Source organism: Lissotriton vulgaris, chromosome 9 (assembly GCF_964263255.1).
Source record: "Lissotriton vulgaris chromosome 9, aLisVul1.2, whole genome shotgun sequence".
In the NCBI taxonomy this organism is placed as follows: domain Eukaryota; kingdom Metazoa; phylum Chordata; class Amphibia; order Caudata; family Salamandridae; genus Lissotriton; species Lissotriton vulgaris.
Window position 1 is genome coordinate 841,683,271 of NC_141697.1, and position 13,999 is coordinate 841,697,269.

Below are 13,999 nucleotides of genomic sequence, written 5' to 3' on the forward strand. Positions count from 1 at the left end.
CACCATATACAAGGAGGTCAAGGTCTTAGAATGTGAGTGCATGTATTGTTGTAAAACATTAATAAGGTACATGTGGATGACACGGAACCATGCAGAGGCACAATATTGCACAGTGACTTTATTAATGTAATAAACCCTATAACTCCTGACGAATATGAAGATTGATGTATTAAAAGTTGCATGGATGAATGGATGTGTGAAAATGTGGGTGTATTATTGATTGTTGGATGCATTGAAATGTGGATGTTGATAGGATGGATGTATGGATGGAAGGATGAAAGGGTGGAGGGATGCAGGATGGATTGTTGAAAGTGTGGATGAATAGATGCATGGAAGGATGAAAGTGTGGATGGAAGAAGGATGGAAGAAAACGTGGATGTATGGATGGATAAAATGTTGCATAGATAAATGATGTATGGATGTGTGAAAAAGTGGTAGGATGAATGATGTATCTTATTCACAATTTTTATCTTGTGAGTATTATTACAGGAGTAGCACTTCTAATGAACGTAGGATATTTTTTTACCATTGTTTCTGAAGGTATAAGACAGATGAATTTGATACATAATAATGAGTGAATGTGGTATAGCTTCTTTAAAAAAAAATATTGCATAGTAACATAATTTCGGCATTTTGATCAATTTTCTATAGAACATAGAATGAGTGCATTTGTTGTATTTTTGTTAAACTAAATTTGCACAGTAACATTAGCTCCTTGGACATCCAAGCCCCCTGCTAGGCAATCTAAAACCGCTCCCTGGTTTTCGGAAAACCTTAAACTTGCCAGAGCCAGATGCAAGACTCTAGAGCGCAGCTGGAGAAAACATTATAACCCTGAGGACAAACGACTGTATAAAAGCAAATTGAATAAATACCATAAATTGGTGAGATCCGAAAAAGGTTGCCACCTTAAAAGTAGAATTGACTCAGCGAACAACCCTACCAGAGAACTCTTTCCCATCTATAGAGAGCTCACGGTCCCTACCAGACTGGAAGGTCATGACATTTACTCGAAAGAATTGTGCGACTCTATTGCCGATTTTTTCGTAAGTAAGATCGACAAAATCCATGCCACTTTCACTAAGGATGAGACCCATCTTAGTAAACCTGCAGTAGCCAAAACATCTTTACGGGGAATTCTGGTCTCACTTGTTTTATTACACCTGAGAAGCAAGAGCTATTAAGCATCGCCAACAGCATACTATCGGGATCACCGAGCGATGTTTGCCCGCCGGCTCGCTGTACAGGAGTCATGGAGACCACAATAATCAATCAAATCAGCCTTATTGTGTCGCTCTCTTTTCAAGAATGTCAGGTATTGGATGCTTGGAAAACTGCTCAGGTAATTCCCCTCAAAAAGAAGGCCAGCATCCACATCTCCCAATTTCAAAACCTCCGTCCTATTTCCCTTCTTCCCTTTTGCGCTAAAATTGTGGGAAAAGTTGTGAATAGGCAGCTCATGAGTTATCAGGAGGAACATTCTCTCCTGCACCCCACACAATCGGGTTTTAGAGCTGGTTACTCTACGGAGTCAGCCCTACTCTTTTCCACCGAGGGCCTAAGGCACATAGTGGACGAAGGAGAGACCGCAGCGTTGGTTCTTTTAGACCTAAGTGCAGATTTTGACACCGTGCTGCACTCAACGCTGCTGTCTCGACTGTCTGATATGGTAGTAAAGGGACAAGCCCTCGCTTGGATAGAGTCTTTCCTGCTACGAATTATGATGCCCTCTCAGTCTTTAAGCATCCTCTTCAGCATTTTACTACTAATGTCACATCCTTTAGTCAGGTGTGTAAGTGTAAGACACACCACACAGACCTTATGAGCATTAGAGCTCTCCTTCTTTCTACCACATGATAGGCATTTAGTAAAAAGAGCAGGCATTCTGACCAAAAATCCTGTCAGAAAAACAAAAGAAAAAAGGAATGTACTTAACAGTGGAGATGTCAAGTTGTTTAATACAATCCTTTTACAAGCGCTGAATGTGAAGGAAAAAGGTTTGTAGGTGAAAAGACACACGAGGTGTTCAGAGATCCTGCCCGAAGGAGCGGAAAACAAAACTAACACACTCAGGCAAATATGCACTACCATGCATTGTGGGATGGGGTGCTTCTGAGGTCCTTAAAGGTGCAGGCCTCTTTTGTTTTATTGTATCAGTGGTAGCCTATGAGGCTGCTATTCCATTTCATGCTGTTTTGTACACAGGCAGTCTTTTTCCATTACAAAGTGTTGATCATTCAAAGGGTATGTTTGACTTTTTCCATCAATTCTCCTACAGCGTTCAGTAAGAGAGTACATCACTGGCAGTCTACACTGCGACTATATGGAAAACGACTTTCAGTGGAACATTCTTCAGTGCCTTTTTCCTGAACTGTTACTATATATTGAAGGAGGCATTCTGGGGTCCACACAGGCAGTGGTGAATCAATGAAGATCCTCCGATGCAAGCCTTGTTTTGCCAGGACACTGATGTACAGCTCCTTCATTTCACAATGCTTCTTTTGGAGAGAGAGAAGTACTGAGGAATGGAGGGGTTGAATGAAAATGAATCAGGAAGTAGGGATTGGAAGGGGAGCAAAGAGGAATGATCCTAATTGATCACCTTCTAATTTTCAGTTACATTTTTCTGTTAGTGAGTTGGGGGGAGGTGGTGGGAGGGTAGGGTGAGTAGGACTTCATCTCCCACCCTCTCTCACCTCCCTCACTCCCACTTACAGACAGAGGATCGAGCTGATGGGCAAGATTAGGGAGGACGGTGAGCTGTTCATAGCCACTCCCATGGCCCTGTCACCAGCTTAATCCGTAGATGGACCTGGTAGGAACTAGACAATCCATCATATACAAATTAGTGAGGCACCTGGAACTGAGCACCGCACTACCATATGAAGGAGACTTCAAGGAAATTATCAGGAATCAGCAAACTGACTCCAGGAACCCCACACAAAAGGAAGAAGCCTGAAGGAGGTTGTCCCCATTAGGAGGAAGACATAAATATATATCTATTTTGTTTAAACTGCACCAGACATTTAGATGAAAAGAAGATTGTGACGGGGGCGGCATGCCGCTGGGCACCTCGAAGGCCGCTACCACCCCACGTGGGTATTTACCTTGTGGGCCCACCCTCCCTGTCTTTTCAGCCTTCCCAAACTCAGGTCTGGTCGATGCCTGCAGAACGTTACAGCTGCGACGAGGAGGATATTGAGGACTGGCCCTTTAACTGGAAGAGCCACAGGGAAGAGGAGGAGCCCCGACACGACGTAAAGCCGGCAGGTGATGACAGTCAGGTGTGCTTGTACACCGGAGCGGAGGACAGCGAGCGGAGAGACGTGTGTTGGAGAGAACGGATCGAAGGAAGTACGGAAGGAAGAGGACCCGGTTTGACATCTACCGAGGGAGTGGAGGTGCAGAGAGACCCGTTGACGGCGCGGGAGCCTGGAGGCCGACGGCAACACGAGCCGCCCAGCCGCACGCAACCTGGAGGCTTGTGGCTCACCGAGGTACGTAATCGTATCTCGGGCTGGGTTAAGAGGAGAGGGAACCTAGAGTAATTGTATCCCCTATCCCTTCAGTCCCCTGGTGAACCCTTCCTGCACCCCCATCCCCGCCCAGTCACTAGCTGTACATATTCACAGGTGAAATCCCATCACTCCCTTCCCCTCACAAGTGTATCTGTAACACAGCACTGAGACGCCCTCTCTTGTATCTTCTACCGAGGTGGCGAGCATCGTAACCACGGAGACGGACCAGGTGGAGACGAGGCGGAGCCCGATTCGGAGGAAGGAGGAGGTTACCAGAAGGAAACAGCGTCCCGAAAGAAGCAGATCTCCGAGACGAACACACATTCGGAAAACTTGTACCGATATTCTGTTTCAACAAATAAAGCCAGCACGAACAAAAACTCGATTGTTGCCCATTACTCCGCAACCCGCTACAAACATGTATAACTACACCATGAGGTATCCAGGTTATACCTTTAAAAAAACATATATATATATATACAACAGGAGGGGAGCAGAGGGGTTAATCAAGTATGTGACCTACGCAGCACAGATTCAGCAGGCCTTATATGTCTGGTCAAAAGAATACTCCAGATGGAAAAGCGAGCTGGTATAGGCTCAGCCATATTTTAGCGTTCTGGCCAAGCAGTTACAACAGTATCCAAGCTGGGCTACAGCTAAGCCTAAGAAGTGGTCTTGAGCATGGTGGTCTTGCGTCTTCTTCGGCCAATGGATATTCATGTACCAGTTCTAATACCTGTGCAGATGTCTGGAAGCTCTCCTGACAGAGCTCTACTCTGTAAAAACCATGGTCAGCAATGCTTTAAAGGGCAAGCTGGTGGATACTGGTCCTATTCTCCTATTTACTTCCCATCCCTTCTTGGCATGACGTGACCATTCGTTCTTCTATTTGAGCAATTGTGCTGACTCAGCATGTTTTCACCTGATCTAATTGGTGCTAAATTGTGCATAAATATGTTACTAAATCATGTCCACGAGTGGCTTGTCAAGAAGACCTTTCTCATTGATGGTAAGTAGGACATTGGGGGAGGCACTGATACTCTGGAGCATTCTTTTATATTGTACTTAATTCAAATGAACAGCATCTCCATAAAGCATGGTCTTTTTTATCTCTTGTTTTGAAGTGCGTCACACAGGAAGGTTAGATTCTAAAAAATGGGCGAGTTTCAAGCATATAAACAAAGCTTCAGGTCTCTCTCAACCACATAGCACAGGGTGAGCTACATCTGAGCATCAAATATGGATGGTCTGCTGCTGCCAGCATCCTGGGAATCTCTACAAGGCCAAGACCACGTCAAAGGCTGCTTATGTGGCAGAGCTCTGGGTGATGATTTAGCTCAATGGGCTCCAAATGACTAAAAGTACGTTTTTGTACATCACAAATGGTGCGCCTCAATCCAAACCGGTGATTATAGTCTGGCCTGAAATTGACCTTATCCCCATTATGAAGCAACTTGCAACAAAAACCCTACTTTTGTGCTTACAGCTCTGGCAGAAAATGTGACCATTTTACCTTAATGCTATGCGTCGAGTGCCCCATCTTAACCAGAAATGTATTTATTTCGAGTGTTTTATATACAGCTGGCTAGACCAAATAGTATCAAAGCGCTTTATTACATTGTCAGGCAATATCAGTCATTGTCAGAGGCACTGCCCGTCCTGAAGAATCCCTGGGAGATACTTAAACCCTGGTTTGCTCATTCCAAACCATAAATTGAGGCTTAGGGCTACTACATTAGTTGTCGGAATCTCTGCAGTATGACTGTGAGACAGACAAAGGTTGAAGCATGCGTTTAGGGCCGAACATTGAGGGAAGATGAGATGTGGGCTGCCTTAGTATAAACTAGCCCACCCTGAATGGAAGACATAAGGCACCAAAAAACTACTTCTACCTAATTCCAAGTCTTTAAGTCCAATCCTCTACTCACAATTCTGCCAGGGTCCTCATCGGTGATTGCTAGGGTTGGGTTCTGGGAGAATAAGTCAATGGAGGAGTCAAAATGTCTGTACTACTGAAGGGATGTTCAGAATACTAGGTGTTTATTTTTCTGTCAGTTGTTAGGCCAGCTAAGGAAAGTCAGACTTCTACGGTTAGCTCTTGAACTACGAAGACAATACAGCTGCTTTTCTTTTTAAAGTTTCTTCTCATTTTTTATCTAGAGCCTGACAGCAGCGTCTTACATTTTCTAGGAGTGTCATGTAGTGCTGTTGATAAATTCTGATTTCAGATGTTACAATTTTTAATAGCATTCATTTTATGCTTTAATGCCCTTCAGACAGTATATAACTCATATGCAATAACTACTATGACCATGACCAGACTGCTTGCATGTCACTGTGCTCAGCCCCCTCACGTAAAACCTGCCTACCTTGTGTATGGGGATGACTTTCAGGCCCTTTCTTTTGTTGAGTATAGGTTTCCTCGGCTAAAAAAAAACGTATTCTTCTCCCTGTGTAACTTGCATATTTATCTAGCAAGGGTGGCCCTTTGCTGGGCTCCTAACATCTTGGGTCAAAAACAGACCCTGGACAATCTCAACCTGGTTAGGCCTTGGCATCCATGATCCATATGCTCATTGAAACTGGTCGCATGTACTTCTACCCACTAAATGTATTGATCTCTGATGGGTAGAAAGAGGCGTTAGCCCTGTCGGGACTTACATTTGGGATCTGCATGTCATTGCAGATGTCAGCATACAAGCATTAACTCACTGAGCTATCTTTCCAGCATGATTTAGGCAGAATTGAGAAGGGAAAGGAGCATGCATGGGTTGTGTATGCAAAGATTTAGCATAGACATCAATGTACCTACAACTGAATTGACTTCATCATATTCACTGCTATTAAATAGTGATGCTACCACATTGAACCTACTTGTATTTTGCTTGTATTATCAGACACTGTTAATAAAAATATATATACAAGAAATCAAGCATTGGCAAAGCCAATAAGTATTGACTTGGCTAGCTGGATCTATGGTCAATTTCTTTGTGTTTTTAATTGCAAGAATATTCTACAGAAGAAAAAATGCTAACATTTAAAGATTGTAAATAAAACAGGAGTAGGGTACCCGTCAACCGTGTTGGGATTGGGGTATAATAATATAAGAACAACAGTATCCCAACTGGTACTGATTAGAGACAGTTAGTAAAGATATGTAAAAACATTATCCTGAAAGAAGCAAGGAGACTCTATACAATTTTGGTATGTGCTAGAAGCATCCTTTATGTATTTAAAGTCGAGGCAAGGATATAAATTACAGTTATAGCAGCACTGCAATATATAAATAAATCACAACAACTGGGAAACAACCCAAATTGTTCGTGGTGCTTTCGGTGTAGTGGTGAAAACCAAACAAGCGACGCAAGTGACAATGTGAGACAGCGTGGGTGGCGCAAAGTGACTGGGGAAAAATATATACAGTGAATTTAATATACGGCGGTTCCAAGTGGATTAAAAGTTCATTTTTGCAAGTATTCAATATGGTCAACCGCTTCGTATCTCGCGCCTGTATTTGCGCTGGAAAGTCGACGGCGTTTCGATCCACGTTAGTAAAGGATCTTCATCAGGACTGGGTCGTAGACAGTGCTGAGAGTCGATGGCGGGGATCAATGCACTGGGGTCAGCAAAGACCGTGCAGAAAGCTTGCCTGCTTGTGTCCGGAGAGGCGAAGAAATCCAGACCGTGTGGTGTGGAATCCGAAGTGACATCCAGGTCCGGGTCAGAGTTAGTGAATATCCTGGCGGTCCCGGAAGTAACTGACGTTGTAACAGCCGATCCCAAGCGTGGTCGGTTGGGTGAGAATGAATCTCAAGAGTAGACAGCCTCGGTGGTTGTCCGTGGGCTTCAAAGTGGCCACTTTGAAGCACTTCGGATTCCACACCACACGGTCTGGATTCCTTCGCCTCTCCGGACACAAGCAGGCAAGCTTTCTGCACGGTCTTTGCTGTCCCCAGTACATTGATCCCCGCCATCAGCTCTCAGCACTGTCTACGACCCAGTCCTGATGAAGATCCTTTACTAACGTGGATCGAAACGCCGTCGACTTTCCAGCGCAAATACAGGCGCGAGATACGAAGCAGTTGACCATATTGAATACTTGCAAAAATGAACTTTTAATTCACTTGGAACCGCCGTATATTAAATTCACTGTATATATTTTTCACCAGTCACTTTGCGCCACCCACGCTGTCTCACATTGTCACTTGCGTCGCTTGCTTGGTTTTCACCACTACACCTAAAGCACCACGTACAATTTGGGTTGTTTCTCAGTTTTTGTGATTTATTTATATATTGCAGTGCTGCTATAATTGTAATTTATATCCTTGCCTCGACTTTAAATACATAAATGATGCTTCTAGCACATACCAAAATTGTATAGAGTCTCCTTGCTTCTTTCAGGATAATGTTTTTACATATCTTTACTAACTGTCTCTAATCAATACCAGTTGGGATACTGTTGTTCTTATAACATCTAAAGATGACGGCTTTATGCTTACAATAAAAATATTAAATGATAACAAATAACCACTGTATATGATTTTAATAAAGGAATATGAATAGTTGCTATCACTAGCAGCAAGGTGATCCTAAAAAGAGGTATAGAAACACTTTTTCACTTTTAATACACATTGATGGAAAATATGGATCTTATTGGCACAATGAAATCGTGATATTGGCTTTAAATTACTTTAACCTTAAGACAATGTTTCTTCGCAGAAGGATCTAAAAAGATGAATACACAGCCAAAGTACTGACCCAGCAGCCCCGTCAGTGAGGCACACTTGTTTTTAGGTGGATATGCACATGTGAAATTGAAAATGTCCTGTCTGTCACATGGTTTGAGAGCCAATGGCTGAAGTGGGCTAACACACACTGCACCATGATGCATGCTGTGGTGGGCAGAAACAAAAGGTGACTGACAGTAGAATAGACTAATGCATGGAGAGGGATGATGCAAAGGTTCTTAAATGTAAGTGCATATTCACAGAAAAAAACTGTTATAAACTGAGTGATGGGTCCAGCTTAGATGTGCAAAAACACTCAGATTCTCCAGCTACGGTATTCAACACATACAATGCATGCCATAACTCACTTCATGTGCTACGTTAAACTCTTAATCTCAACCCACTGCAGGCAGTAACTTAAGTTTTGCATGTCATTTGGCCTTGGCGAGAGGGTTTTGGCAGCAGGGCCTGGCATGCAACCAGGCCCTTCACCCAACCTGCTGCATGTGGCCAATCCCCGTTCATACAACAAAGGGTTGGTTCTAAGGGTTGGTCTGGCCTGCATTCAACCCGCTTCAGGTGGCCAACTCCAGCTAGTCATTGCCTTTGGTCTGGCCTATGCCCAATCCACGAGAGCCACCCAACCTCCACTGCACACAACAGTCGGAGCTCTTCTCCTCTTTCACTTTTACACTGCCTCTCCCTTTCTCTCTCGGTCATGCCCTCTGCCGCTTTGTTTTTAACCTTTTGTGAAGTGAAAGATCTTATACAATTTGTGATTTTTTTTATAAAGCAGATCACAAAGCCATTACTAAAAAGAGAGGCTCACAAATCTTGTTTTTACTCATAAACGATAAACTATTTCCTCAGTATTTTTCCTGCTGTGGTGCTTGAGTTTTCCACACTTACGAGCTACTCACGGCACTCTCCATATTTTGGACACCACTCATAGTGCTCTCCAATTGCTGTGGAAATTTTATTTTTTCACAGCACAAATAGATTTGTGATTTTCAAGATGGCAAACCTAAAAAAAGTCCTTCTCCAGTTAAGTACATTTCAAAAACCTCTTGATCAATCCCACAGATAGGCAAAGCAACATTACAATGTCTGGGGAGATTACCACAAAACAGAACACATGGCCAGAGGGGGTACACATGCTTCTGAAAACACCATAAAGTCAGATGCCACATGAGTTAGGAACACATAGTCAATCAGGACATAGTACACATAGTGATCACGTGCTCCCCATGCCTGACATCTGGACACGTTCACTACTGGCCAAACTGTGCCCATGTAAGATCGAGACCTACCTGCAGTAACCACTTCACCATTTATGTATGAAACTAAGGCAGCAACCAACATTTCTCACCATATTTGGCATGCCAGCACTTTTACTGCTTGTTGTAATTTTGTGTATAAGAAGTGCACAAACCCAATGGAAATTGAGACAGTCCTCAGACCTAGTGCCTGTAGCTGTTCTCCCAGCCGAACTGTTTAATTTAGCAAACAGTTTTGCCAAATGCCTCATCTTCTATTTTTTCTAAGGAATTCTAACCCAGACAACAGCCTGCACCATCAAGTTCTCCGAGGTGGGGTTCTGGGTGAGGAAACTGGGGTTCGTGGGGCAGGAAATTGTCCTGTGAACATAGCCTCTGTTCAGGGCTTGGACCAGGCCCTGAGCAGGACGTAATTGAGGGCTTCATTGAAAGGGAGAAATGGTTCAGATACTGTGACTACCGGTTGAAACACCACCATCAAGACAATTGTCTTGACTGCAGCTGAGGCCAACTGAAAATCTAAGATCTCAACGGCCCTCCTAACCGCGTTAGCGAAAGAGGCAACTGTAGTATTGTGTAGTAAAGTAAAATGCTCTTTGTATTCCATATTCTATGTTCTCTGTATATATTTGTGGGTTAAGAATGTTGCCGGCATTCTTTGCTGGCTAGATGTGACTGCTATTTCTGTGCTTGGGATTTGGAAGAAAAGGAGATCACTTCAAGTTCCCACCGTGTTTGGATATTATTTTCTGCAAAGGAACACTACACAATTTCGGTGACAACAGGGATTTAAACCTCCGAACCTGCTGTGGTTTTTCTGCAACCCATCATTCATCCTACAATTCACTTTGTACAGTGGAAAAATATGGAAAATGGTAAAGAAATGGATCTATGCCATGTGCAGGGATTAACTCTAGACCGCTTTTGGTGATGTACGTTTATTGCCGGTGATTCATGTGTGCTTTCACGTTAATGGTAAAATAAGGCAGTTCACGCCAGCTGCATTATTTACCTTCAAAGCACGCTGCAGTGGGTCCCTTATTTCATGCGCAAACCGCGTCTTCAGCTATTCATGTGCAATCCCCGCGGACGCGTCTCCCGGTCACGGCAGGCGCCGACGAAGTCTCGTACATAATTTGATTGATGCGTAAAGTCACACATCATTCCCTGAAGAGCCGCCATCCTGTTTCAGGTGTTTGGAATAAAAAGAGATCATTTTAAGTTCTCATTGAGTTTGGATATTATTTACCGCAAGGGATCACTTCAGCTCCCTACTCTGTAGCCACGGTAGAGGAGAGACCAGGCCAGTGTCTGGTGAGGTGTCCAGTCCACTGGCATCCACCAGATCCACCTACCAGTTGTCCTCAGGGTCTTCTAAGGGCTAGTAACCATAAGGCCTGCAGACCCTTTCCATTCAACACCAAATACAGGCCTGTCATAAGAATAAGGCACTGGGTCTGACATGGAGTCTCAAATTGGTTGGATCCGGCACCGGCATTGGACAATGTCTGTCCAGCTCTAGCTCTATATCAGAGCCAGGAAAGATGATGAGGGTGGCGCCAAGGATGGACATCTCTAGCATCTGCATGGGAGCAGGTGCCAGGGAAGGTCGAGGTCACTCGACTGGCACTGCTCTGGATCCGTCACTGGATACCTGGGGCCCAATTGGCACCAAGGGTAAGCCTACCGGTAGAAAGAAAACCAGTCCTGTGGGACCTACGGGCACTCGAGTGGATCAGGCCTCATAGATTCTTTTAACTGGGCGGAGGTCGCTCCAGCTCCCGGGAACTCAGGTACACACTGAGACAGCCCAGACGCAGCCCAGAGATAGGCCTTGAGTGCTGCCGGTCATGTGACTGGTCTGAAGACTTATACAGCGAAGTTTGAAGACCTCTTTGACTTCTTTTTCTTTTTGTGAGACTTGATTGCTTTTCCTGTCAACTTAGAATGAGACCACGATCGCCAGGTGTGGCTCCACGAACAATCTTGGGATATTCCTCGCGACCGAGATCTGGACGTCGCAGGGTCAGTCGTCGAAAAGCTTGAGGGATCGCTCCCTTGGAAGCTTGATGCACAAATCCTGGCTCGTCTTGGGCTGTGGTCGAACTCCAGACACCAAAGGCAAAACAAGTATGGGTCCCTCACTTACATCTGACAGTAACAGATGCTGCATCGTTTGACACCTGCCTCTTTGGTGGTCACCCTCACACAAACCAGGAGAAAATCGCAAAAGTGTATTCTACAAAAGATCAAAAAAAGTTCAGTTGAAAAGTGACTGGGTGTAGCGTCTCTCTGGATCCACACTGACTGGCACCGAAAGTAAAGAACTGATGTCTGTGTGCTGGGATGGCTCTTATATAGGCACAGTGCAAGACACATCTGGTGTGGACGATGCAGACGACGCCACACGGAGCCGAACGACACCACCTAAGGCATGCAGGGGTACTGCTCGTCAAGTTTCCAGATCCGGTCTGAAACCCGGGGATTTTTCTAAGGGTAGGAATCTGCAGCTAGAAGTCTCTATCAGATATGGACAATCTCTTTACTGTGGCGCAGCTTGGAACACAGGCTGTTTAACTCCTTCTGCAGCCCCCTTGAGGAATTTGCAATCTAAAATGGTGCTAAAATAAAGATACCATTTCAACAAAGGGCTGAATGGTTTTTGTACAGTGACTGTGCATATCAACAATCTTGGGATTATTTGATTCTGAGAGTAGCATTTCTGGCTAAACTGCTTTGTTCGTGGGTATTGTTAAGTGACCCTTAATGCTAACAAACCAATGTTTTCATTGTAAAAGGAAAAATCTGTCCTAAAGAGAAAAGCCCATGAGCCTAGGTAGTATACCAAAAGTAATCAATTACTGACAAATCTGTCAAAATGGAACAAACTACATTATACTACATGCTGAATTTCCAAACCTTCACCTCCAGAAGTACGCCTGAATGCTTGATTCCCGCTACCATGAGAGAGCCAATGCAAAAGTGAGAACTATGTCCTGCAACTGGAGTGACATATGGTTGCCCTGGGGCACAAGTGGTGTATGCGGTAGCATTACAAGCTGCTGCCTAAGAACCACCAACTGCCCAAGGGCTGCATGAAATTATCTTACTACAAACCCCAAGAGAGGATTAGGGAAGAGAGTATGGAAAAATTCCTTTTCCCTGCATAACTCATTCCATATGCAATGCATAAACAGCAGCATCTATTTACTGGGTAGGGATTACAACAACTCAAAATATTTTAAATAAAGCACACTGTGCATCAACTAGGATTAGTCATCTTATTAAAGGGACCTAAAAGTCTTGTTGACCATGAATGCAGAGTGATCCGAATGGTATTGATAGGATCAGATTAGTTATTGAAGTTCAAAGATCTAAGTACCCCAATGGGCCGAGCTTTGGTATGTAATGATTGCAGAATACTTTCTGGTTACCTTACAAAGGAAGCTTTTCCTGAGTTCGAGCTAGGTTGCTATGTTATGGCTGCAGTACAGGGTCTGGTAATGTTATGGGTAAAGGTCTAAGGTCTCTGCTCACCTTGGACGGTTTTCTCTCTGACTGTTTGTAATGGATACGGGCACACGGCTTGGATGATGGATGGTAGTTGAAGGCACTTGTGTTTTTGAACAGGAGGAGCTGAAATAGAAAGAAAACATGTTAAAGAACAGTAATGTGATGTGATGTGAACTCAAAGGATCATGAGTGTGGCAGGACAATAACTTAAAGAGAGCTGGCAATTAGATACCTCAATAACTGGTGACAAGATGGAAAATTACCCAACTCTGTCCAAGCCGGCAATGCACAATAAAGGCATTCCACAAGATTCCAGCTCTTCTCCCATAATCTTCAATCTATGTATAGGATCTTTTTGCACCTTTATCAAACACTTACTCTTCACTTAGCGATTTTACTCGGGTTGCACCCAGTTATCTAAAAACCCATCCACTTAAAGCTCATCTTGAACTTTCCCCCAAACTGCAAGGTCCATGTTCAAACATATGTTCTAAAGTAAACTTCCAGCCAACAACTATGGATCATGCTAGAACGCTGATCCTCTTCTTTAACAATAATCAAAACCTGCAACTTCACATTACCTTTCTATCTAAATTAACACAGCAAGAGCTCAGGCTCCCGAGAGGTATCAAACAGTTTATTTACAAAATGATTTTAAACATGCGTTTCAAGCTGTTGTGTGTAAGGGTGGGCTATGATAGTATGAATCCCTAAATTATGCTTTGCCCCCATCAAAGCAGCACTAAATTTCAAAAGGTCAGTGAAAATCTTTGTGCATGAACTGCCTACTTGAAAATCCAGTATTGAAAAAGTCAGAGTCTGAATCAATCATTTTTCAGGAGTGATTGAGGGTTTCACATTCTATCCCTCCACCCACCAGGACATTGTCCTTTTATGAGCAATTAAAAAAATCACTAAAAAGCAAGCTGCTTCAGCATTACTTCACTCCTTCATGGTCTTGGGC

At 43.8% G+C, this 13,999-nt stretch overlaps 1 protein-coding gene across 1 annotated transcript in view; it reads right to left on the minus strand.

Annotated features, from left to right (window-relative positions):
• The window catches only part of ATG2A (autophagy related 2A), a 2,120,972-nt gene that overhangs the window by 1,299,801 nt on the left and 807,172 nt on the right, over window positions 1-13,999 (minus strand). The window contains exon 13 of the mRNA XM_086939522.1: window positions 13,060-13,158. Coding sequence (XP_086795648.1) covers window positions 13,060-13,158 — 99 coding nt within the window. The remainder of the gene's footprint in view (window positions 1-13,059; window positions 13,159-13,999) is intronic.